The 26,788-nt window shown below is 36.2% G+C and overlaps 2 protein-coding genes across 2 annotated transcripts; one reads left to right on the plus strand and one right to left on the minus strand.

Annotated features, from left to right (window-relative positions):
• Positions 1-50: 50 nt before the first annotated feature.
• LOC110777061 (annexin D3) lies at positions 51-11,517 on the minus strand. The gene is made up of 6 exons (XM_021981669.2): positions 11,354-11,517; positions 11,096-11,241; positions 1,569-1,796; positions 1,163-1,375; positions 987-1,076; positions 51-442 (listed from the first exon to the last, which is right to left on the minus strand). The coding sequence occupies exons 1-6, from the start codon at positions 11,427-11,429 to the stop codon at positions 239-241; spliced, it is 957 nt and encodes a 318-aa protein (XP_021837361.2). The 5' UTR covers positions 11,430-11,517; the 3' UTR covers positions 51-238.
• A 7,092-nt stretch (positions 11,518-18,609) lies between these two features.
• Positions 18,610-23,443, plus strand: LOC110777063 (annexin D4-like). Its single transcript, XM_021981670.2, has 6 exons — positions 18,610-18,720; positions 21,943-22,118; positions 22,225-22,443; positions 22,534-22,749; positions 22,906-22,977; positions 23,064-23,443. The coding sequence occupies exons 1-6, from the start codon at positions 18,672-18,674 to the stop codon at positions 23,271-23,273; spliced, it is 942 nt and encodes a 313-aa protein (XP_021837362.2). The 5' UTR covers positions 18,610-18,671; the 3' UTR covers positions 23,274-23,443.
• The last annotated feature ends 3,345 nt before the right edge of the window (positions 23,444-26,788 follow it).

The raw sequence follows: 26,788 nt of genomic DNA on the forward strand, positions 1-26,788 counted from the left end.
ATGCTTTGCTGACTTATTAAGTTCAATTATACTTGAAAGATACAACAAGATTAAATGAAAGCAACTCAGCCTAAAACAAAACAACACACAAGGCCGAGCAAATTTCAAAAGCGTCTCCCAGAACTAGGTTCAAACATAAAACATACATAAACATTACATGAAGTACAAGAACGCAATAAACAAGCCATATATCATTGACCACATTGGTTTGTAGAATCAGATTATCTAATTAACGTGTTTATATTTGTTTACCAAGCAAAGTAAGCAAGAAATCCTTGTAGTGGCCGGAAGTGTCACCAATAACTGCATCCTCAACACTTTCATTGTACATCTTGTTATGCTCTTCATTGATCTTTACCATGTCCACTTCAGCACGAGTCACTATCGCCCTTGTTAGTAAATCTTCATCTGTTCCGAGTCCATATACTGATGCCCTTATTACCTGTTCAGCCATCAGTAGCCATCAAAGTTCAAACTTTTAGACATCACATGATCTAATGAAGTTAATGTGATCGAGCTACATCATATAATGAACAAAGAAACTTTACAAGATATGCCACCTAAACTTTCATGGAATGTATTTTGGACACCACATGATCTAATGCAAAAAGAACGTATTTTAGAGTTATGACATGTCAAGCTGGTTGATCAAGTGGATTTCAAGTGTCTATATGCCTGAGATTTCAATGAAGACTTAACAAAGAAGGGCAAAGATAGGGAATCAAACAGGATTTTAGGTGATAATAAAGTGAATGCAACTAGTTTCAGAAACAGGAAGTTTTGAAAAGGAATGAGAATTACAATGCCTAATTTTTATTTAATGGCAGGATCTGCAAAGGTTCCTATCCAAAAGAGACGGCATTCTGAAATGAATGTTTACGACAATCATTCAACAAAAACTAATAGAGAACTTGTTTCACAACTCAATTCACAGGTTTCATGTGGTAAAACAACGTCATAATTCTTAGTTAAGAGCAACAAATCACCTCAGCAAAGTGCTTCTCAGGGCATTCAATACACAAGATGGCGATTCTCAGTAAATCTTGCAAATCACCTTTTCCACATTTCAAAATATCCTGTCAAAAACAATGATTTAAAATTTAACAATTTGTACAGTTAAATCAATATCTTGGGAGGAATATACAGAAGGCTAGAAGGTGACCTGATGAATGGTACTAGAATACTCCTGCTTATAACAAGCAAACGTTGCTCGAAGCTGAAATAAATTCCGAGTTCCAAGAATCCACACAATATGATTATGGTCTAATTCCTTGTTTTTAATGGATTCATGAAGGTGTGTAGCTTCAAGTTTGGCAACAGTCATGTCTACCACTTCCTTGTCATACCTGTAAGAGCTCACCAAACGCACAAGAATCTGCATAATATAGGATGTGTGGACGTAGCTGTCATATTTCCTAAGATAATCATGGTTTACAATGCTAGTTCATAAAATTGAGTACGGAAAGATGATAGACAACACAAATATTTCATATAATTACACTGATGTTATGATGTGTTCAAATGATAATCCAAGCTAGTGGCTTGCCTACCTAAGTTATCCAAATTACCTTTCTCAATGGAAGTTGGATATTTGATGCAATATCTTCTTCAACAGAACAATCAAATAAGGAACAGTAGGCCTTCCTAACAGCCATCAGATGGTGTGGGGAAGAAGCACATGCTACCTCAACTATAACATGCAAATCTTTCACCCCTTTCTTCTTCGCCTTCAAAGCATCATTAATTAGTCTTGCATCCCTTTCCGGAGGATCATTTGTCCATAGAAGTATAGCTTTCTGTAAGTAGTAAAAATATTATCCGATAAACCCGAGTGGAAGGAAGTAAGCACCTAGAAGGCAACTCCAACATTTGACCAAAACTAAATATAGCTCCAAAGCGGACTTTAGGGCTTGCAGTTCAGCAAGAATTGAAATATTGTCCCATTATACCAGTTGTTTTATAGCTCTACTACTGTACTACTAACAAAACACGGAAATACCTTCACTTATACTACCTCCGTTTCAATAAGTTTTTTACACTTACTATTTGCACGGAGTCCATTGCAACGTTTGACCGTTAATATATCCAATTCGGTATGGCAAAAAAATATAGAAAGTTGATATGTTTAAAATACATTTCGAGACGAATCTAACAAGATATCTCATGTTAATTTTTGATTGATATAATAGTGAGAATTTATGATCAAAGTTTTGACTGTTGGACATAATTTTCAAAGTGTAAAGAACTTTATGAAACATGGGTAGTACTAACTAATCCAGTCCAAACTAGTCAAACTAGTCTAGACTTTGTAAAGTTTGCATTGAATTTGGACTCGAATTTCCGAATCCAAATTTTTTGTACTAACATCGGACATGGCCGTTTGGAGGCCAAAGTCCAAACTTTATGTAGTATATCGGCCATTCGGCCCTTTAACTTTCTATGATAGAGAACTTAAACCTTTCGTTTGATTAAGAATATTCCAGCCTTTAGGAGGTACGTTTCTCTCAAAATGTTCATAGTTACCTAAACATAAAGAGCATGTAATTGTTTTTTCCAAGTCACCTATCTATCCTTCACCTCGAACTCTCTCGACTACTGCCATCCTTGACCACCGTACAACGTACACCCCCAACCATTTAACTCCACCGCCGCCGGCTCTTCGTACCAACAACGTCTTAACACCATGAAAAAAAAATCAGCCACTTCTCTACAATTATACCGCTCACCCTCTTCCCACTACAACGATGAATAGTTCTTTCATTTAACACAACATACAATCATAAATTCATAATAATCGGATCAAGAGTACATACAAAAAAACTTTAATTCTGCTTTCTTTTGCACAATATACCCTGCAAAGGTTAGATTATTCATAGAATCATAGTTAATCGAAATGTGAGATTGTTTTAAAAAGAATCTCTAAACATTGGGTTATTACTTATTATAATCAATTTTCCAGGACAAAATAGTTATCGTATGCATTTGATTGACATCAAAAGTAAAAGAATGTAATGTACACTTAAAATTGGATTGGATTAGATTCACAATCATAAAATAATGAATAAACAAATAAAATTGGGTCGAAGTGGACAACACTTTTGAAACTTTTGGTTGAATTTGGAATCAAATTATTAAGTGTAAAAAAACATGGGATTAGATATGGCCACAGGTAAGTCCAATCCAATTCATCCAATGTAAACAAATTTCATGTCACTATGTTGTTCTTAAATATTGATGAAAATTTATGATTATGGAGTGTTTGATTAATAGAGCTAGGTTAGAGGGAAAAAAGTGTTTTGATGTGAATTAGAAGTTTGACGTTTTGAAAAAGTTAATTGGAAATGTTTGGTTATGAGAGGTTTGAAAGGGAGTTTTGGGGTGAAAAGGCTCTAACATAGAAACTTTTTGCAATTTGAGGTTTGAGAAAGTGAATGTAAAATGACTACTTTTTTTTAAATATTGCCTACAATTACAACATTTGCCAACTTTGACACCCTACATTGTTTCTCTCTTAAAAACATTACTCATGCCTCCTTCATTTCACCCCATTTACTTGACTCGTTTCTTATTGTAATAAATTTTATATTAATACTTTGAAACACTTGAAAATTATTGCAATCATGCTTGTAGTGTCATTTGTAATACTCCGTATTTTTCTATTTGAAAATCAAGAATTTATAGTTAAAATTTTAAATTAAGAATATATAATTTTAAAAATAAAAATAAAAGTTTATTTTTATTCAAAAAATAAAGAGATATTTTTATTCAAAAAATATTGTGAAATAATTAACATTTTTTTTGAGGGGCTAGAAAATAGTTAACATAATAAACTATTTGTCTAATATTAATAAGAAACAAATTATTAAACAATAAAGTATGTCAATATCCTTAATGGTCATTTTACATATTAAACAACTAACATCTAACAGCTAATTTATCAAACACTTTACTTAAACAACTAATTCAACCATTTAGTCAAATTACCAGCTAACAACTCTTGACCAAACAGGGGCAAACAAGTTAAACCAATACCGAATGCAGAGATCATTATTTTTATTTGTTTTAGGTGTAGAGAGAGCGTCTCAAGAGTTTATCAACTAAACTAGTTTGTACTTTAAACAATCATTACCTCCATTACCATCAAAAATGCTCTCGCAACAAGCGGGGTAAGGATACTTTAGTTTAAACACCGTACCTTAATAAAACCCATAATTTAACAATTACCATATAATTGACCCAAGTTAAATTTACAAAAAACAAAATTCTTCATCATATAATTTAAAACAAACAAAACGAAAAATCAATGTAGCTAACTAGCTAAGCTTTTCTTACCTATTAGTGAAAATTTATAGTTTAAGAAACTTTTATAGGACGAAAGGAGTAAAGTATAGTAAAACGACATACCCATATTAAAAAAAACATAAAAATTATAACTAAGGGTCCGATTGTGTCCCCCCCCCCCCCCATGGGACTCACATTCAAGGAAACTATCGAAATACCCCTCCTAAGGGAAACTAATTAAATACCCTCGAACGCAAACCCTCTGATGGGCTCATACCAGAATCTCGGTGCCCAAGATTTCATACCCTCACAATCGCTCATATTTACTAATAGTGTCATCATACATTACTACAAGGACGTTTGGTTCATACTGGATAAAGGCAATGTAATCAACAAAGGGAAAGAAAGAGAATGGGAATGAATCCCTTTGATTAAAAATGTTGTTTGGTTATCATTTTTAATATTTCACATCTTTCTTTCTCTCACCCTTGTTCCATACAGTTGTTGTCGCCTTCTACTCCCTAGTCGCCGTTGCCGCTGCCGTCGCCGCCGCCTACTCTTCTTCCTCGTCGCCGCCCACCTTCCCCTTCAGTTTCTCTCCCTCGCCGCCACCCACCTTCCCCTTCAGTTTCTCTCCCTCGCCGCCGCCTTCCTTCCCCTTAAGTTTCTGTCCCTCGCCGCCGCCCACCTTCCCTTCAGTTTTTATCCCTCGCCGCCGCACACCTTCCCCTTCATTTTCTCTCCCTCGCCGCCGCCCACCTTCCCCTATGTCCACCTTCCCCAATGTTGCTCGACGTCGAGGCAATTGCTTTCCTCTTCTCATCTATTACTTTGTCGTCGCCGCCCTCCTCGGAGCGTCAGTTGTGGTGATGGTCTTGTTGTGGACGGTAGATATGGTGGTGGTTTGGCGTTGGACGGCGGTGATGGTGGGGGTCTGGTTGTGGGTTGAAGATCTAGGGTTAGAGGAGAGAGAGAGAGAGAGAGAGTGGGTTGGGAAGTGAAGGGAGTAGTGGGAAAGTCTGGGACGGTGGGGAGCCAGGCTAGAGGGTTTTGGGGTTAACTCAAAACTGAAAAAGAGTAAAGGGAATGATAAATTAGACCTAACAAACAACAACATAGCTCATTCCCTTTCCCTTAGATTATTACCCCAACCAAACACCCCCTAAATATGTCCCACCTAATCATTACACAGGTATGCAATTATTCCCAAAACACACTCTCTCTACTTTCTCTTTCTACAAGAACTGACTTGAGAGTCGGAGAGAGTTTTATGGGGAAACACCCCCCCCCCCCCCCCGAGCCAACTTACAATTTGTCCATTTGTAGGAAATTACAGCAGGAAAATACTCAAAAACAACAGCCAAATACTCAAAAAAAACAACTCGGTTGAAGGAAACGGTTCGCTTGGTTGACGGAGCTTCCCTATTTCATACTTAGTATTTTCTTCGCAGAAACAGTAAGCGTCGTCTATGGGGAAACCAACTACAAGGCAACACTCTTCAGCTGGAGAATCAAACCGTTCGTCTTGCCCGGACGATATAGAAAGATCCCCCTCACCTTTGGACATCAAGCGATACTCTTGAGAGAACAGTCCGTACAATGGTGATCAATCTGCAAGATGGAGGTGAAGGCACTTCTCGAAGGCCTCCCCCTCGTAGCCTTGAAAGCCCACCAAGGAGAGAACGCTTAAGGACACATGTGAGTAACAAGGCACAACCCTCGGGAACACGAGCAAGAGGGGGACCTCCCCCAGCACAAGTGATGCTCGGCGGATCATCGACGAGTGCATGATGCAGAGAGGAGATATGGCGCCCAAGAGGTGCTTAATCGACGAAGATGGGATCAGGCACGCCTTGAAGAAATGAAGGAGGATACGAGGGAGATAAGAAAATGTCGAACAGCACAAGGCCTACCAGCCGAGGATGACTCAGCCATGTCTGCCCAATCATCTTCACAAGAGCCATCTAATAGGCCTCTAAGCCACGTGTCTCCTTCGAGAAAAGGAGAAGTCGATGAATCTATCACCCCATGGAAACCAAGGCTAACAAAAGTCCAACGGGAACCGTCCCCCATGTTAAGAAAGAGGTCGTCTATTCGTCAAGAAAGGGATAGAACTCCTCCCCACTAGCACATGTCGCTTATTCGTCCAGGAAGGGATATGACTCCCCCTCGCCGTGCTAGGTCGACCACAGAAAAAGGCCATGGAACCCTCCAAGGAAAGATAGAAGACGAACGCCCAACCACGATGACCCGGGCATGTGGTGAAGCATGGCTGATCCAACTAGGAACTTGAACGAGGCATTGACCCCCTTCAGCTGAGAGATCATGGACCCTTCAGATTGACAAGGTAAAAGTCCCCACCATTGACCCATTCGATGGCAAGATTGACCCTGGAGAGCATATGGCGGCCTATGCAGCCCAAATGAGTGTCCAAGCTGGATGTGGATCCACATGGTGCAAGTATTTCTCCACTACTCTCAAGGGGTTCGCCTTGCCATGGTCCAACAAGCACGTCCCGAAAGGAAGCATACACAACAACTGCGAGCTAGAGAATATTTTAATCAGTCAATTCCAAGCCAGTAAATGGCACAAGAGAACAAGTGTGAATCTCATGGTAATCAAGCAAGGAGAGAACAAAATCTTGCGGAGCTACATCAAAAGGTTCAATGAAGAAACCCTCAAAATCCACAATCATCGAGATGAGACAAAGTTCGCTGCCTTACTGTCTGGGCTCCTACCCAACAACTTTAAATTCAAGTTGATTGAATCTGGGGTTTCTACACTAGCGGAAGCCATGAAAAGGGCTCAGATGCACATTTAGGCCACAGATGTTTGTGGAACAACAAAAGCCGAGCAGAGGTATGACACGAAAAATAAAGAAGAAGCCACAACTTACATACGTACGCCCGGCAAGAAGCCTTCTTCCACGGGGGACCATGGGGAAGACCTCCGGTACAAACGCAACAGGAGAGAAATCAACCTCAACCTCAAGGACAAAGATGTTCTCCCTACCCCCCCCCCCCCTCCCGAAGCAAAAAGGGACTAGTCACTTTGGTGTGAGTTCCACCATGAGTGCGGCCAAACCACGAAGAACTGTTTGGAGCTGAAGAGGGTGTTGGATCACTTAGCCGACAAGGGCAAGCTAAATGATTACTTAAGGAAAAATCCTTCATTCTAAAAGTAAAAGTCAAGGGCATGGACCCCTACTAATGGCAAGGCCCTCCCCGCCCATGGAATACCGACAACCTTTGAAGGTTTTTTGTTTGAATCCTCTATGTACTTTTCCTTTCTTTAAAGTACTTTAGCTCCTAGCCATAATTCTCAATGATGAAAATGGGGGCATGATATATGTAAGCTCGCCATAGGTTAAATAACATTCCATCATTGTAAACAAATTTTCAATCTTCAAGGCAATTGTAAAGGGCTCAGCAAACATTTGCTTGAAATTACATACTTAGAAATTGTTTGTGGATACACCAAAAGCCAACCAATAGCAGACCAAGGGCGAAGTACATCTAAAGCCAAACAATGACAAGTCAAGCTCAAGGTACATCAAAAGCCAAACAAAGGCAGAATAAGTTTGAAGTACATCTAAAGCCAAAACATAGGCAAGTCAAGCTCAAGGTGCATCAAAAGCCAAAATGTGGAAGACAAAGTTCGAGGTGCATAAAAAGCCAAACAGTGGAAGACTAAGTTCGAGGTGAATGAAAAGCTAAACAAGTTAAAGTGCATTAAAAGTCGAGCAAATGGCAGACCAAGTCCGCGGTGCTTGAAAAGCCAAACAATGGCAAAACATGTTAAAGTGCATCAGAAGCCAAACAAGGGTAAGTCAAGATCGAAGTGAATCAAAAGCCAAAAATGGCAAGTCAAGTTCGAGGCAAATCAAAAGCCAAAAAATAACAAGTCGATTTCGAGGCAAATCAAGAGCTAAATAATGGCAAGTCGAGTTCGAGGCGAATCAAAAGCTAGAAAATGGCGAGTCAACTTTGAAGCAAAACAAAAGCAAAAATATGGCAAGTACAAGTTCCAAAGTACATCAAAAGCCAAAAGAACGGCGAAAAAGTTTTCAAGCGCATCAAAAGCCAAGCAAATGACACATCAACCTTAAAGTGCAACAAGAGCCAAAATATATGGCTGCAAAACAAACCAAACACCCAACATAGGGGCAGCTCACTCGGCACCCCCGCGTGCACAAATCAAATCCAAACACCTAACTTGGGCCCATCAAGCAGCGAGCAACATCCTCGAACCACACAAGCCTCGCCCAGCCGAGTGTGCGGGCATCGCTCGCCCTAACACATTGTCCTCCCAGCGCATACTCCACTACTCAGCACCCATCACAGTGTGTGTGTATCCTTCGTCAAGACAACCTCTTGCTCCCCAAAGTGATGCATCAGCTCACCCACCAACGCAAGATACAGCCTCGCCGATTAGTGCGAGGCAACTCCTTCCCCATGAAACAAAAGCCCAATATTGGAAAATCAAGCTCAAAGTACACCAGAAGCTAAACAATGGCAGATCAAGCTTATAGTACATCAAAAGCCAAACGAATGGCAAGCGAAAGTCAAGCATGGGAGTTCTGGCTGTAATGCCTAAGTCAGTTAGTAGGCAAGATCAGTTGTGGTTTATGAATTTGTAAGTAGTTGTTGTCTTCTCTTCTTTGAGGGGGTCCAACCTAGTTGGTTCGTCTCTTGTTGAGTAGACTTGGTTGTAATCGTTTTTGGTAATGAATATTATTCTTGATTGCTTACCAAAAAAAAAAGTCAAGCATGGGGCTCATTATCTCTTATTGACGAATAGAAACCCGCCTCTTATACTTAGCAAAATATTCCAAGTCTATTCAAGCATGGCGCTTCATCGTTCGCCCAATCATAGGGATCTTTATTCCATTTGGAAAACAAAAGTCTATCTCCATACTTAAAAAATAATCTAAGTCTTTTAAGCACGGCGCTTCCTCGTTCGCCCAAGCATGGGGCTCATTAGTCCCTTTAGAGAACAAAAGTCCATCTCTAAACTTAGAAAAAATAATCTAAGTCTTTGTAACATTGAGTTTCATCGTTCGCCCAAGCATGGAGCTCATTAGTCCCTTTGGAGAATAGAAGCTCATCTCCATTCTTAGAAAAATAATCTAAGTCTTTTCAAAGAATGGTGCTTCATTGTTCGCCCAAGCATGGGGCTCATTAGTCCCTTTGGAGAATATAGAAGCCCATTTCCTTACTTAGAAAAATAATTTAAGTCTTTCATTCACCCAACCATGGGGCTCATTCACCCAAACACACGCACACAATGGCAGCCCTGCGTGCAACATAGCTGCCCAAACTCGCGCACAAAATGCCATCCCTGCCCGTGGAATAGCAGCCTAAACTCGCGTACGAAATGGCAGCCATGCGCGTGGAATAGCAGCCTGAACTTGCGCACAAAATGGGAGCCCTGCGCGCGGAATAGTAGCCCAAACTCGCGTACAAAATGGCAGCTCTGCGCGCATAATAGCAGCCCTAACTCGCGCACAAAATGGCAGCCTTGCGCGCATAATAGCAGCCCTAACTCGCGCACAAAATGGCAGCCCTGCACGCGGAATAACAGCCCAAACCGGACACTTGCACAACAAGTCGACGCGCGCAGATAAACCACTCGCCTAGCGCCCGCCGAGCGTGCATTAGCAGCCAAACTCGCGGAATAGCAGCTCACATACATGTATTAGAACTTAGAAGTTAAAGATCGTGGCTTGTTCAAAATATTATGTCAAAAACCAAAAGCCAAAATAGTTCCGCCAAACTCCCGAGTCTTTGACCAAACTCACAAATTTGGTCTGGGGCTAATGTTCGGGCCCCCCCAATGGGACCCACATTCAAGGAAATTACAGAAATATCCTTCCTACGGGAAATTATTCAAATACCTCTGAACGCTAACCGTCGGATAGGCTCAGGTCAGAATCTTGGGGCCCAAATCTCAGCCTCCAGGCACAAGATTTCATACCTCCACAATCGCTCATATATTACTAATAGTGTCATCTTGCGTTACTATAAATATATCTCACCTAATCATTACTCAGGTACGTAATTATTCCCAAAACACACTCTTTCTCTACTTTCTCTTTCTACAAGAACTGACTTGAGCGTCGGAAAGGGTTGTCTCGGGAACCCCCGACTCAGTTTAAGTTCGTCCTTTTGTAGGAAAATACAGCAGCCAAATACTAAAAACAACAGCCACATATTCAGCAACAACAGTCCGGTTGAAGGAAACCGCTTGCCTGGTTGACGGAGATTCCCCTATTTTATACTTATTATTTTTTTGGCAGAAACAGATTAGTATCCGTTCATATTTCTAGCTTTTGGTTTTATGATTTTGAGAGTGATGTATGATTTACAGAGTTGATTGAATAGTGAACTACGCAGTACGAAGTAATAAATAGTCTTATCGACCACAAAAACCGAACGAGCGTTAAACAATTACTATATACTCCCCCCGTATTTAAAAAAAAGATACACTTTCCTTAAATCGTCGTATTTTAAAAAGATATACACTTTCCTTTTTTGACATGTCTTGGTCCCCACATCAAATTATATGAATATTTCTCTCTTTCTTGTGGTCCCCACACCTACTCACATGATCATTTACTATAATAAATAATTCATTCACTACCCCACTTTCATCTTATTTTAATAAATTCAACTCTCTCCTAAAACTATGTATCGGTCAAAGTGTATCTTTTTTAAAATACGGAGGAGTAATTATACAGTTGAATTCCAAATAAACTCCAAAAATTAGCAAATAAATCACAAAAAAATTGAAGAGTATAAAAAGAAAACAATACCAAAAAATGGCCAGAAAGTTCAGAGCGAAGAGAATCAAAGAGGGATTGATTGTAAATTTGTTGATAAGTTTGAGCGATCATCTTCCTTTGACTTGCATTTCTCTTACCCAATATTCTTATTAGTGCTTTCTCATCTGTTCCCCAACCTGCAAAAACAAAAACAAAAGCAAATGTCACCAAATTTTCAGAAATAATCAGCATAATTGCAAGTACTAAATATGTTAATGGTCAAAGGAGAGAGAAAGTGAAATAGAGGACCTTGGAAAGCTTTTTTGAGGGTCTCGGAGTCCTGTACGGGAGAAGGAGGGATTTCTGGGATTGTCACAGACTCCATTTTTGTTTTCTCTTCCAATTAAGTTTTGCGTTTTTGGTACTCCCTATTCCGTAACAAGGATGGGACGTTTTCTATAGTACTCCGTTTTTTTTACCTTCGGTTATTACACATACTACTATTTAAGACGAAGATATTTATGGAATAGAAATTATTCATAAATCTAATATTCTCTTCGTATTTGTTTAAGAAATACACTTAGAGCATGAATAAGGGGAGGCTCTTAGGTGTCTCTTAAGGAGAGAGAAAAATTAAGAGCTAGCTCTTAGGTGAGAAATGAGAGACTTTAAATTAGAGTTTGTAAGTAAAAATTCTGAAATAAGAGCTAGCTCCAATAAATAAGAGCTAGTGCCATGTCAACATTTTTGCATGAAAATAAAATAAAATAATAGGGTAAGAGAGAATAAGAGGTAGTGTTAAAAGTTAGCCCATTTCTACAATTTTTGGGAGGGGGCTCTTATTTGGAGTTGAGGCTTAGGTGGCATAAGAAAGAGAGTAAGAGCCCCCTAAATAAGAGTATCCCCTTATTGTTGCTCTTACATTTTCGGACCGTATTTATTTAAGACTTGTCATTTTTAGTAACTTATCAACCTTACCATCTACCAATTACTTGTTGGTTCCGTGGTGTTTGGGGCTGAACTTGGTAGGGAGAACCCGTGTTCGATCCCCCGCAACAACAATTGGGAGGGGATTGGAACCTATCCACCCAGAACTCGCCCGAATCCGGATTAACCCTAAGGGTGAACCGGGTGCTAACACCAAAAAAAAAAAAATCAACCTTACCACCCTATTAAACAAATAATATCAGAATTACACCCCACCTCCACCCCTCTAAATGACATGGTCCTTACTTGTTTTATTATTAAAATATCTACCCAAACCTCACTTGTATTATTACTTTATTTCATATAATTCTTATTCTTAATACTCGTGCTCGGCCAAGTGTATTCATTAAATAAATACGGAGGGAGTATATATAATTAAAGCGGGCATATTTGATGTTCTTTTAGAACGATCTGCAGAAAATCTAATGGTTTTGATCAAAGACAAATAAGTTTATTTGGATTATTGAGTTGAAAAAGAATCTCGAATTTTAATTATTCAAAGTAGCAACTGGGCATCGCCAGGGCCACACACTAGTTTAAAATTATAAAAAGATACTCCCTCTGTCCCTTAATTCTCGCACCGTTTTGACTTTTTGCACTATTCACATAATTCACTTTGATCCTACTTTATTTCTAGTATATGAAAATAAATGTTAGTATATAATATATTGTTAGCTTCATCTTAATATATATTTTCAAAATATTAATATTTTTATAAGTTTTTATAATATGTAGTTAAAGATATTGGTGGTCAAAGTTGTGCATTGGCAAGCGTGTTCAGTCAAAACGGTGCGAGTATTAAGAGACAGAGGGAGTATAAGTTTGTATTTTCAATCTCATAATGTTCATATAATCTATTTGTCATTTTTTTTGGTACTAATCGAGATCATTTTAGCTGAGATAAATTGTATTGATAATTATTTTTCAATTTTAACCAGTTTTTCCATTGGTTCATTCCTGAATCCGGAAGTTTTTTTTAGTACGGCTAAATAGTAAGCGTAGTTTAATGTAAATAGAGAAAATAGGTAAAATCAATTTTGTACAGACATTGATTCGAACCGCTATTATAAAAATAAAATAAAAGGAGTTTGATTCAAATACTATATAAAAAATAAATACATAAAAATATTGGGATTTCAAAATGGTATTTGATATTAATTGAACTTTTTAGTACATACTTCATCGTGCTATATATATATTCTCCCCTCTAATATTCAACGTACGAAGTATATATATATCGGCTATTTGTGGTTTTGCTTTTACCAATGATGTCTTGGCCTAGTGGTTAAGACTGAGGGCCTGTGTACGATAGGTTTCAGGTTCGAATCCCCCCGCCCCCATTTGTAATTTATATTGCCCTTGTGGCTCATTCGCATCAAAAAAAAAATTGTGGTTTTGCTTTTTCTTTTTTGGTTTTTGTTTGTTTTGATCTGAAACTTTTTTGTTCCGTTGAATTGTGTGTTTTTAGTTTACCGTGTGCGGGTACATTTAAATTAGTAATCATTTTTTTAGCAAGTTATTCAAAATTAATAATGTTCAGTAGTTCAGCGTTTAGTAGTCGGGTGAACATCAAAAAAATCGTACGTTTATAAAGGTAATATAATCTTTCAATTTTAACGGACTTTCACCATGCCATATTTATTAACAAGCTTTGAGGTGTGAATTTATTAATGAAAATAATATAAATGTAATATTGGTAATTTCGAATCCTTAATCAAGGAATTATGGCACCGTCACTATCATTACCACCATTTTCAAATATTTGCACCACCAATTGATTTTTTGGTTCTACTACGAGGAGTTCTCACCGCCTTCGGCGAGTGGACTAATTTCCCGCGGGAGTTTGCATGAGTACCTCGATATGATGGGCAACATCCCACCTAGTTGAAGTTTTTTCCATTTCCAAGGCTCGAACCCGAGACCTTGGTTAAGGAGCAAGAGACCCTTTACCACTCATACCAACCTCAATTGGTTGCACCACCAATTGGTAGCCAATGCATTGACATCATTTTTTTAGAGTTGATGGAGACAAATTATTTGGTGGCATGTACACGTGCTTTGATTTGGTGTGTTGTAATCCATTTTTATTTTTTAATTAATAAAGTATAAATGAAAGTAAACAATTTAATGACCAAAATAGAAATTTTGCGACCCGAGAAAAACATCACAATAAGGTGGGGGTGGGGCGGGGAGGGGGGATGGGATGGGATGGGATGGAGTAATTTGTTAACTCCTCATTGACCTTGCAATCATTTGCCCCAAACATCATTCACGACATAGGTAATAAAATGCAACACATCGTAGATCAATGTATATAAATATATTAAGCTTTATCGTGGATCAATGTGTATAATATATTAAGCTTTTCAATTATGAACACTCCTTTATTTTAATACGGAGTACGTTCTAACAATCAAAGACGTGGCGATGTGTGCTATTTCAGTGGTGAGTATCCGGGACCGGGGATCAGGGGATATCAATCAACTCGTCGTTGATAAACCTTGAATTACTTTTGGAATTTTGCCAACAACTACGGTCATGTTTATAAAATGCATACGACATATACATGAGAAATATATATATAATAAATATATAATAAATTGAATCAAATAAAATATTCATATATCAAAAATTTAAAATCGCGGTCGTTAAATAAATTTAGCAATGTAAAATGTCTCTCGTATATAACGCCGACATATGCAATCTTTTTAGAGAGAGAGTATAACGATTCGTTATAGCCACGGGGATGATTTTCACTTGATTTATCTGAATGTACTCGAAAAGTATCAAAGAGTTGTGTACATCCATGATTAAAATAATATTTCCTCCGATTTTTTTTACTTGCAATATTGTCATTTTCACATATATCAATGCACATTTTTTATGATTAAGATCTTTAATTATCTTTAAGCAAAAATTATAAAAACTTGATATTTTGAAAATATACATTGAGATGGATCTAACAAGACACACATGACTATGTTTTATGTTACATATAATCACTGACAATAGTCAAAATAGAATATGTAAATAGTGAAAAAAGCCTAAACGTTGCAAGTATTAAAAAGCGGAGGAAGTATGATGGATAAATTTCTAATTATATTAAATTTGGCGCCAAAATTTGATTTAAATTTAAATGTTGCCACAAAATTTATTGGTTAAGAGTTTATTCGAAGTTGTGTTTGATATTAATTTCGCACCTCCATCTCGAAATTCCTAAATCCGCCACTGTGTGGTTGATCATCTCGAAATTCCTAGATCCGTCACTGTGTGGTTGGTCAAATGGAGAGGAGAAGAAAAGGAGAAAAGAGCAAATGCGTCAAATATCATGGCGGTTGAACTCAGTTATGTACGCCAGGCCACTATCTTACCACCTCCCTGATGACACCTTTACGACGATTTAGTTAAAAACTTACGGAGTAGAAGTAATAGCTGTCCTATTATTGCAATATGGGGAGTGGGATCTTGAAAAAGATTCAGATCGTATTTTGTGGTTAAAATACACAAGGCCAAATCTGCAAGTATCAGTAGGAGTATATATAATATTGCACGTTCCTCTTGTGCGGCTTTTGGACATGTATCATACATGAAATTAATTACGTGTCCATGTTAGAAAAAAAAGTATCACAATTCACATAGTCTTGACCTTAAAGTTATTATTAACCAACTAGATTCAAAGTTCCATTTGATTTGAGAATTTTGCTAAAATGCAAATGCTAACACAAAGGATAAAAGCCATTTATATGAACTTAAAACCAACATAAGTTGGTGGAGTTGATGGGGAACTCACCTTGTGACTTGGAGGTCACAAGTTCGAGTCCCATCAACTGCAAAATGCTTGGGAGTGGCTCAAGCGATGACCTGCGGAGCTGGGCTGGTTAACCTGTGCTAGGTGCTGGTTCAGTCAGGGTCCTTTCTTCTTACCTATTGAAAAAAAAAAAAAAATTATATGAACTTAAAGCATTATTATAATAATTTTTAAAAATTAGGTAATACTACGTAGAAAATATGTTTGATGATTGAGAACCTTTATAAAAATGTTAAATAATACGGAGTAAGATATATGATATCTTTTTAAGGAACACTAAACTTTTATATTAACAAACCTATTGACAACCTTACGTCGTAGGTGGTCCTGCGGATTTTTTGAATGAAAGTATATAGGCAAGCTAGTTTACAAATTAAGCACAACATTAAACTGCGACACCAGAGGCGGAGCCACGATGTTGTAAGAGAGGTCCTTGACCCCACTTGAAGAAGAAAAAAACCTAACTTTAATTATATTTTCATTAATTTCCTATAAAAAATGCATAATTTTAGTTAATATGTCATCTATTTTTAAATAATAATCCTGCTATCTATAATTTTTGGATTCGCTATTGGCGCTCATACAGTGATACAACCCATCTAGGCGAGTAGGCCTCGGGAACTTCCTATTCCGAGGGAACGTGCCAACTAGTCCGGGCACTACATGATGCGACTTGTTTGCGAGAAAAGAAATCAAATGACATGTTACCAAAAAAAAATAAAAAATCGAATGAAGTTTGACAGTAATATGTGGAGCAAATATCATTGCACAATGATTGCACTTTGGCACCGTATACCAAGTAAACCTACTCTAGTCTACTACTCGTGCATCACGTTTTGTAATATTCACACTATGCATGTAATGCAAATTTGCATATCATACTTAGAAACTTGATTTTATTTTTGTAATTACGGAGTACTATCCAAATAACATAATATAGAGCATTATTTAACACTAGATTAGGTCCCGTACACGCACGGATATTTAAAAATTATTATTTGACCATCTTTTTTATAAAAAATTTAATTGAATTATTTATCCCTTAAATCTATTGTGTAATTAATAATCTTGAATGTACTCATTTTATCATATTTTAACTTACTACGTATTATATATTTTATATGTTTAATATGATGATCTGACTAAAATATTTGATATATTTAATATGCTAATTTGACCAAAATATCGAGTAAGAATATTTTCTATTATTGATATGACAGTTTGACTAAAATTTTACCAAAATTTTAATAATAGCATATTCAATAATCCTATATTTTTTTCCATATATAAACATTTATACAAAAGGAGGGAAAATAAAAAAAGAATAAAATAAATATGACTTTTTAGGAAAGAGTTTTTGGCGGGAAAATTTTTCACCAGGAAATGACACGTGTCATTCCTGGTGTCTCTTTTAGTATATAGTAATAGATATGAGTTCTCGTTTGTGCGTTTATCTCTTATATAAGTCTTTCGCGTCTTGATTGAAATCACTAAATTGCCACTCATCCTTATGAGTCATGAGGTTCCTCTCGGACTACTAGCAATAAAATGATGTTTTTTGCAATTGTTGTATTTTAATTTGGTACCAAACAACATAGTTTGGTAAAAGTAGGGTGCTTGCATTTTGTCATTTGGTAACAACATACGGAGTAGTTTGGTACTCACAATTCAACGTGGTTGCATTTTTATTTGGTACCAAACAATATAGTTTGTTAATCACAAGTCAAAGGTAAATGTTTTTTTTTGATGGACCAAACTAATTAAATTAAATTAAATTATCATTTTAGCCTTATTATTATCTTTGTGGACTCTACTTATTCTAGTCTAGGAATTTAGTAGTCTTGATGGTGAAAAGACATGTTTTTATCTTAGTAATTACCCAAATGCTTGTTTCCAAGTTTTCATAACTAACTTTTATTGATCCACCACATTCACATTAGAGTAAAGCCATAAAACACCTTTCACTATTTTTCATATACTATGTATTTGGGATATTGTAATGATTTTGAAACTAAGTTGCAATTGAATGCATCTCTTTAATCTAAGAAAAAACCACTTTCTAACTTATAAAACTCTCATTAAATTAATAAGAGCAATTTCAATAGTTAAAAAATTTCAATAGTTAAAAAAGACACCTGCTCACGAAAAAAAGGAATATGTGAGCAGTTAGCATATCATTGGTACAACAATGACATTGACAGCTGTTAAAAAGTTGTAACTATTTTGGACAGGTAACTCAAAAAAAGGTAGCTCAAATAAATAAGTTATTTAAATTAAATATTATAGAGAGCTATAAGGTATGTGAAAATTTATAGCTTAAATCAATTGTAACTAGAAATTTGATATATCAAAATTAACTACACCATCTTGTTGGAGTTGCTCTAATAAGAACTACAATTGAGGTATGTCATCCTCACCATAGTGTTCAAAGGAAATATTGAAAACATGTGCAGTTACAGTTTCAAATCTTCCTTTCTCCATTTGTAATTTATATTGACTTTCCTATTGTTTTGCACCGCAAAAACAAAGATTATATCGAGTGTTATAATCAGAAGCATAATAAATCCTTAATTAAAGTGAAAACCAATTTATAAATAAATAAATGGGTATTTGACCAAGTAATGCGTTTCACATCATCTTAAAAAAACAATAAAAGGAGCATTAGGACAGCACTTAAATTAACATAAGTAAAAACTACATAATCAGCTCGAAATGACACAAATAACCTTGTGATTAAATCAAGTCTTTATATATTTGAATTTTTGTTTCAAAGGTTTGTCAAATTACTAGTCTCTCTTCTCAACTAATAGAATAAGCTTAAGCTGCCAAATTATGGCTAATGTTTTTCATGAGCTTCAAGCTATCACCAAGGCTTTCTCAGGTTCTTTTCCTCTCTCCTATCTCTTTCACCATATTACTAAAAAAAGTAAAGAGACTGTAAGTATGTTTGTTTTCCTTGAAATTTGCATGATATGTTTTCATTTTTTTTTATTTCTCAAATTTTAGAATATTAATTATGCTAGATGGATCATTTGATATTTTTGAACTAATTAAGCTAAGTAATCCCTCTACTAAATACTACTACGTACTATGTATTTTTTTTAATTAAATACTGATTTGACAATAATTAATTATACAAAAAATAAAACTCTGTAAGATAAAATATTTGATCACAGTATGACGACATAAGTCAGGGCCGTATCTGAGAATTTGGAGGCCAAATTGTTTTTAAAATGATTGGTAACACTTGAAAGCAAAAAAAAAATCACAATCTAAAAAATATTAAGAGAAGGTTGTGCCATTGATCTACAAACAAATTAAGTATCTTCTATTTGCACAATTTACTAACCAATAATAGACTATGTGAGTTACCACTAATTTTTTTTGAGCTCCAAAGTTTTAGGGCCATGTCCCTTATAGACGTCCCTGACAGAAGACATACTAATATACTATAACCTGCAATGTTCAAATTGAAACTGTGACCATAAATCGTTTAGTGTACAATTTATTACTTCTTGGCTTCTTGCTAGCAATTTTTAAATTTGTTTTGACTAGCAATAGACTCCATGTACGTAGTATTTGTTAATTTTATGTTTCACAAAAACTAATTATTTGATCTTATTGTTGTATTTAATAGTATATTTGTATTTAATAGTATAATTGTACGTAGTATTAAAGATGACAACAAGTCGATCTTACCTCATGGGGCGTCATATTGGTTGTACACTTGTACCTTAGTCACATTTCTGTTAGAGAAACAAGAAGTGTGACATATTGACATGATACAATAAGCACACAAGTTTGAGTTTGCCTACACCTAAGAAAAACATTTTAAAAATTACAAAAAATCCACGAAAACAAAAAAAATTGTCAATAAAAGTCAAAAGAAGACCAAAAAAATCAAATAATATTACACATTTATTATAATTGCTAAATCTCTGTTCTATATACGGAAAACTAAAGTTACTCAAACCACTTTGCCATTCCATTTACTCTGAAAGTAATAGGATCTAATATAAATAATTCTAAGAAAAAAGAGTAGATCATACAAACAATTTTATACGAAAAAAATCCACCACCGTTTCTCTTGAAGTCGCGCCGATACATATTCATCTCCATAATCCATGCATAAATTAAGAAAATAAAAACATAAATTGTGTTATTAAGATTTATCATTTTCGACGATAAAAACCATACACTGGATTCTTATAGATCTTTTTAACATTTTCTTAAATTTCCGATCAGTCATTTGTGTTTAAGGTCCTGTTTAGTTCACCTTACTTCAGTACCTTATTAATTATTTCAGATTTAATCAGATCAGAAAAAGCAAGTTCAGATCATATCAGATCAGAAAAAATAAGTTCAAATCAGATCAGAAAAAATAAGTTCAGATCATTATTATTATTATTGTTATTATTATTATTATTATTGTTGTTGTTGTTGTTGTTGTTGTTGTTGTTGTTGTTGTTGTTGTTGTTGTTGTTGTTGTTGTTGTTGTTGTTGTTGTTGTTGTTGTTGTTGTTGTTGTTGTTATTATAATTACTATTATTATTACTATTATTATTATTATTATTATTATTATTATTATTATTATTATTATTGCTTTAATAATAAAAAATTTATTGTCTAGATTTGAACCGATATGTCAAGATTAGAACCGGTATGATCAGATCAGAACCGGTATGATAAGATCAAGTCCAAAACATAAATGATCTATACGTATAATGTCCAGATCAGAATCGATATGTGCAGATCGTGTGCAGATCAGAACCGATATGTCTAGATAATAACTATTAAGTCTAGATCATAAATAATATGTACAGATCATGTCCAGATCAAAACTGATCTATATATATAGATCATGTCCAAAGAAACGATAGGTCTAAATCAGAATCGGTATTATCAGATAATTTTTAGATCATAACAAATCTGTACAGATCATGTCTAGATCAGAACCGATATGTGCAAACCAGAACCGATCGGTACAAATCATGTTCAAATCAAAACCGATATGTTTAAAGTAGAACTAATTTGTAAAGATCATGTCCATATCAGAACCGACATGTGTAGATCATGTCCAGATCAGAATCGATTTTTACAGATCATGTCTAGATCTAAACTGATATGTCTAGATCAGAATCGGTTTGATCAGAACCGGCATGATCGATATGGGCAGATCATGCATCATCTCTAGATCAAAACCATAATGTCTAGATCAAAACTGGTATTGTCCAGATCAAAACCGATCTATATAGCTTATGTCCAGATTAGAACTGATATGTATAGATCATGTCCATACCAGAACCGATATGTACCGATCATGTTCAGATCTAAACCATCGACCCTTATCAGAATCGATGTGTCCAAATAATGTCAAAGTCAAAACCATTAAGTCCATATCGGAACAGATATGTCCAGATCATGTGCAATTCATAACCGATTTTATCCAGATCGTGTCCAAATTAGAATCGATCTATCCAGAGCATGTCCAAGTCTATCTAACATATGGAATAGTTAAATAATGACCAAAATTAAATAATTATAACAACATTATAAATTTGAATAAAATTTATTTTGCATGTAAATCATTTAATATTAATAATTGTAGTTTTTTTTAATTTAAATCTTAATTATAAAAAATCAGATCAGATTAGATCAGATTAGAAAAAATGAGTGCAGATCAGAATAGATCAGAAAAAATAAGTTCAGATCAAATCAGATCAGATAAGGAGAAATAAGGTGAACTAAATGGGGCCTAAATCTTGGAATTGTTATTAAACCATTGGTTAAGATACTTTCTAAAGATGAAAAAAGGTACTCTGTAGTCATTTTACATTAATAAATTTTGATTTCTTACAGTCAGCAAACTTACATTTTAGAATCCACGGAAGAATCGTGTGCATAAAAGACTAACTTTAACTGCTTAGCTGAAAAATACTTCCTTCGTATTTTTTAGGAGCCACAATTACTATTTTCACGCCATTTTTTTGATGAGATTCGATGGATGTATTTTATGAGATTAACTCAGTAAAGTAGCCGTAACTTGTTGATTCAATGGATATATTTGATGAGATTAACATAAAAAATGATGATCTTAATGAAGGACTTGGAGTCGATGAGAAGGCAATAATATCAATTGCTGGAAAATGGAAACACGACCACAAACACTCTTTCAGGAAAGCTAGTCCCAACCATTTTTTAGCAGACAAAGAACGCGACTTTGAGAAGTGGAATGAGCAACAAGTTGAACTTATCAAGCATGAAGCTCTGCGTTTTAAGGCACGTACACTATTTGTGTTCCCCTTAATATTTAAAATTTACCATATATATAGATGCAATATTGATTTGTTAGATTTACGAGTTTATGTTTTGTTTGATACCTTAGAGTGCTTTGGTGCTATGGACCATGCATCCTTGGGAAAGAGATGCTCGTTTTCTCAAGGAGGCTTTAACCAAGGGCCCCGAAGGTTATAACTTACTCATAGAAATTGCTTGCTCAAGGTCGTCAGAAGAGCTCTTGGGAGCTAGGAAAGCTTACCATTCTTTGTTTCACTCTTCAGTGGAGGAAGATGTTGCATCTAATGTCAATGGCCATAAGCGCAAGGTTACATACTCCCTCCATATCTAAATTAAATGTACTCTTTTGTTTTATGAATCTCTGAAAACTAAATGTTTGTTGGTTTGTGCTGGGCAGTTATTGCTAGCACTAGTGAGCGCATACAGGTATGAAGGTTCTCGAGTGCATGATAAGAATGCTAAATATGATGCTCAGGCTCTTCACCGTGCAATCAATAATAATTCTTCGGATGAAGATGAAGAGTTAGTAGGAATATTGTGTACAAGGAGCAAGCTTCATATTTGGGCTGTCTCCGAACACTACAAGCAATTGTTTGGAAAAGTTCTCAGTGAGGTATAAAATAAAATATTAATTCAGTTGACTAGAATCCTAATAGGTAAATTCAACACCTACTAAGGTAGCACAAGTATCCGTTAAGCTCCAAACTTGTGTTAAAGTTTCTGATTTGATTGCTTATTTATCCACTGCATTAACTTGTGTAATCTGCAGGAATTTCATGGTAATTTGAACTTAAAAGCAGCGCTTGAATGCTTATTTATCCCTGAGGTGTATTTTAGTAAGGTAAGATGCAATTTCATACATCACTGCGGTATCTCCTAACATTTTATGATGGATAGTTTAACATGCTCATTGACTTTTTACTGTAGGTTTTAGATGCGGCAATGAGAGAAGGGGCTACTGACTTCATACAAGAGGGGCTAACTCGAGTGATTGTGTCTCAAGCGGATGGTAAAATGGACGAGATAAAAGCAGCATACCATAAGCTATTTGGAGCTCATTTGTCCCAGAAGATTGAAGAGACTTGTCTTGGCAACTTCAAGGACTTCTTGCTTACATTGGTTGCTAGAGGGGACTGACCAGAACGTACACAAATTGGCTGTTGGTGAATGGATGTTTCATTCTTTCTTTTTATGTTAATTTCTTTCCTATGTTTACCCTATTTATTAGGATATTATCCATAAAAATTGTCTCACTTTACATGTATCCAAACCTTGAAACCAAGTTAAGTTCATTTATTTTGAAGGCATCTATTTGTTCTTTTCACTTATGAAAAATGGTTGTTTACAAGATTTTTCCAGAAATGGTTATCTAAAATATGTACGAGAATCGATTACTATATTTCCTTCTTTGCTGGTTTCCCACACAACAAGTCAGCAACAGCCTAGAGGAACTATAAAAGGCTAAACCTTCAAACTCATTTTCCCTCCATTACCTCTCATTCTCACTCTCACTCGCTTTCTCTGTCCCTCACTGTTCATTAATTCTCTCTCGCTGGCAGAAATGCTGCTCTTCTCTCTTCGATGAAACTTATTAGGATTATCCATCAAAATTGTCTCATTTCGAATGATTTACTTTTCTTGTAGATGAAACTGCATGTCAAGTGTTCAAGCTGTATAGTTATGTTCCATGCTTGCATTATCAAGATTGATTCTTATCCTGATGCAGTCATTACAACTTGGATGACAAGAATTTCGCGAATCTATTTCACGTTCCTCTGCATAATAAGATACATTGCAACTTGCAAGGATAATGGACATTATTATCAGGCTAAAAAAATATTATGGAAGTTGGCTTCACAATTTTCTAAGTTCTAAGTATTTTTTTTATTTCACCTGTATATTAACTGATTGTTTTTTGTCAACTCTTATTTATTTTCCATTGAAAATAAAATTATGAGAGCTCAAGAATGCACAAGGCTCTACTCCAAGCTCAAAATGAGATGCATAACCATCCGGGTAGTAGTTCCTTAGCCACCGTTGAGAAAGAAGAAAGTGTTGCTTAAAGAGATGCGTATGACATTTACCTATCTTTTATGCAGCAAACAACTAAAATAAAGTGGTTGGAATTGGGTGATGAGAATAACAGAGTCTTTCATCAAAGCATTAAGCAGAGAAGGAAGAACAACCAGATTCACTCTATTCAAAACAATACAGGTGTTTGGGTGAATACTGTTGATGAAGTCCAATAGTCTTTCACCCAATTCTATGACTCATGATCACTATTTGGCTCTTTAATGATCAACAAAAGTTCAGTCTTACCTATTATATTTGAGAAAGGGAATAGGTTGAATGATCCTCAAAGATAGCTGCTCCTCTGTTCCTTCAGCGAGGATGGTATTAAGAGAGTGATGAATTCCATCCCTAATAACAAAGCTCCTCGTTTAGATGGCTTTAGCATCCTTTTCTTCAAAGCTACCTGGTTAATTGTAGGTAAAGATGTCCATGCAGCCATAGCTGATTTTCCAGGACTGGTAAAATCCTAAAGGAAGTCAATGTCACTTTCATTACCGTTGTTCCTAAAGTAATTGTGCCTGCTTAAATAGGAGATTTCAGACCACTTGCTAGTTGTTATTTTCTCTACAAGTGTATCTCCAAGATCTTGTGTGGAAAATTGAGCTTTGTCCTTCCTGATATCATTACTCACACACAGGGTGTTTGTATGCCTGGTAGGTATGTTCTCCATAATGTCTTGATTTTCCAAGACATTATTAAACACTATGGAAGAGGCCATTCTCAACCATGTTGCATGATGAAACTGGACCTTAAGAAGGCTTATGACATAGTGGAATAGGCCTTCATTGAGGAAGCACTGACTGATTTTAAATTTCCTTCCCACTTTATCAACCTGATTATGACCTGTTTATCCACCACTAAGTACTCTCTCATGATCAATGGCCCTCCTTCTCTTCTTATTCATCCTAGAAGAGGGTTAAGACAAGGTAACCCTCTCTCTCCTCTTCTATTTACTATCTGTATGGAGTACTTCTCCAGATCGATGAAGTTGATTGACCAACATCCTGAGTTCAAGTTCCACTCTAGATGCAAATCCATGGAAATGAACCACTTATGTTCTGCAGAGGGGATGTTACTTCTATGCAACTGATGTTAGAAGGTTTTCATGTGTTTTCTGAAGCTACAGGACTGCAGGTTAGTCCAGCAAAGTCTTTCATTTACTGTTGTGGAATGGATTATACAACAAAAGCTATCATTTAGAAGCTTTCTGGTTTTAATCCAGAGGAGCTACCATTTAGGTATCTGAGGGTCCCCATCAGCTCTAGGAAGTTGCAAGCTGGGGATGGTGATCTATTGGTTAAAAAAATGGTCACAAAGATCAAAATATGGAGGAGTAGACAACTCTTTTGTAGGAAGAATGCAATTGGCCAATTCAGTGCTCATGAGTATATGTGTATAATGGGGGAAAATTTTTCTTCTTCCTAAGGTGATCACACAAAAAATTTATGCTGTCTACAGATCTTATCTTTGGTATAGGGTATATAATGCTTGAAGAACTGGTAGTGTTGGTTGGGACAGTCTATGTGACCAAAAGGATCAAGGTGGTTTGGAATTTAGAAACATCTCTTTATGGAACCAAGCTGCCGTGGGGAAGCTCGCCTGGGCTATTAGCCAAAAGAAATAAAATATGTGGGTCATGTGGGTTCACACCCTACATGTGAAAGACAAGTGCTGGCAGTAGTATACTCTATCTCTTGCTGCTAGTTGGGAAATAAGTACATTTGCAAGGGTAAAACAACAATCCCCAATGCTCTCCACTCCTCTTAGTGGCTCACTGCTCCTAAGTTCTCCATTAGAGACACTTTTAGGGGGCTATGTGTTCAGAAACCAAGATTTCATTGGCATAGGTTTGTGTGGAATAAATACGCTTTTCCAAAACACAGGTTCACTCTTTGTCTAGCTCTCCTCGACAGGTTGAAAACCAAAGCCAGATTATTCACAATTGGTGTAGGCGACAATGACGCTTGTGCTATTTGTGGCACTTTGGAAACCAGCTCTCATATTTTCTTTGAATGCCAATACAATATTGACTGCTTGCATTCAGTCTTCTTTTGGCTTGGATTTCTCCAGTCTAGAACCAAGCTTCCTCGGATGCTTCAGTGAATGAGAAGGTACTGTAAGAGAGATTTTAAGAATAAAGTCATTATGGCTGCTCTGTCAGGTCTTGCTTATCAAATTTGGAGAGCAAGGAATGCAGGTGCATGAGATCTTCAAGTGCCATCTAAACAACTCATTCTGAAGACAATTCAGTTTGATGCAAAGAACAAAATTCAGAATATGATTAGTAAGAAAGTAAATAGGCTGGACCATGAGTGGTTTAATTCCTTGTAGTGCCTATTGTTGTATTAGCTAATTTTGTTGAGCTTTATTTGCTGTAGGTTTAGTTCTAAGGGTTTATTCCCTTAGTTCCTTCCTGGCTAGGGTGTATTACCACCTCTTAAGATGAGAACTGAGAACTAATCTCAGCCCTCGGATCAATTCAATCAACGACCCTCATCTCGCCCGACCAAATTAAAAAATAAGGGTAATAGGGTCATTTTACTCTAGATGAATGACCTCCCTTTCTATCCCCTTTTCTA

This window comes from Spinacia oleracea, chromosome 1 (genome assembly GCF_020520425.1).
Source record: "Spinacia oleracea cultivar Varoflay chromosome 1, BTI_SOV_V1, whole genome shotgun sequence".
NCBI lineage: Eukaryota > Viridiplantae > Streptophyta > Magnoliopsida > Caryophyllales > Amaranthaceae > Spinacia > Spinacia oleracea.

What these genes read in the sequence shown, in the direction of transcription:
- LOC110777061 (XM_021981669.2), bottom strand. Translation starts at nt 11,429, where the DNA reads ATGGAGTCTGTGACAATCCCAGAAATCCCTCCTTCTCCCGTACAGGAC. An exon ending in AACTTTCTGGCCATTTTTTG is followed by an intron (nt 1,797 to 11,095) that starts GTATTGTTTTCT and finishes TACTACTTACAG; the next exon opens with AAAGCTATACTTCTATGGAC. An exon ending in TCCAACTTCCATTGAGAAAG is followed by an intron (nt 1,376 to 1,568) that starts GTAATTTGGATA and finishes TATATTATGCAG; the next exon opens with ATTCTTGTGCGTTTGGTGAG.
- LOC110777063 (XM_021981670.2), top strand. Translation starts at nt 18,672, where the DNA reads ATGGCTAATGTTTTTCATGAGCTTCAAGCTATCACCAAGGCTTTCTCA. An exon ending in TTGGAAAAGTTCTCAGTGAG is followed by an intron (nt 22,750 to 22,905) that starts GTATAAAATAAA and finishes TGTAATCTGCAG; the next exon opens with GAATTTCATGGTAATTTGAA. An exon ending in CTGAGGTGTATTTTAGTAAG is followed by an intron (nt 22,978 to 23,063) that starts GTAAGATGCAAT and finishes TTTTTACTGTAG; the next exon opens with GTTTTAGATGCGGCAATGAG.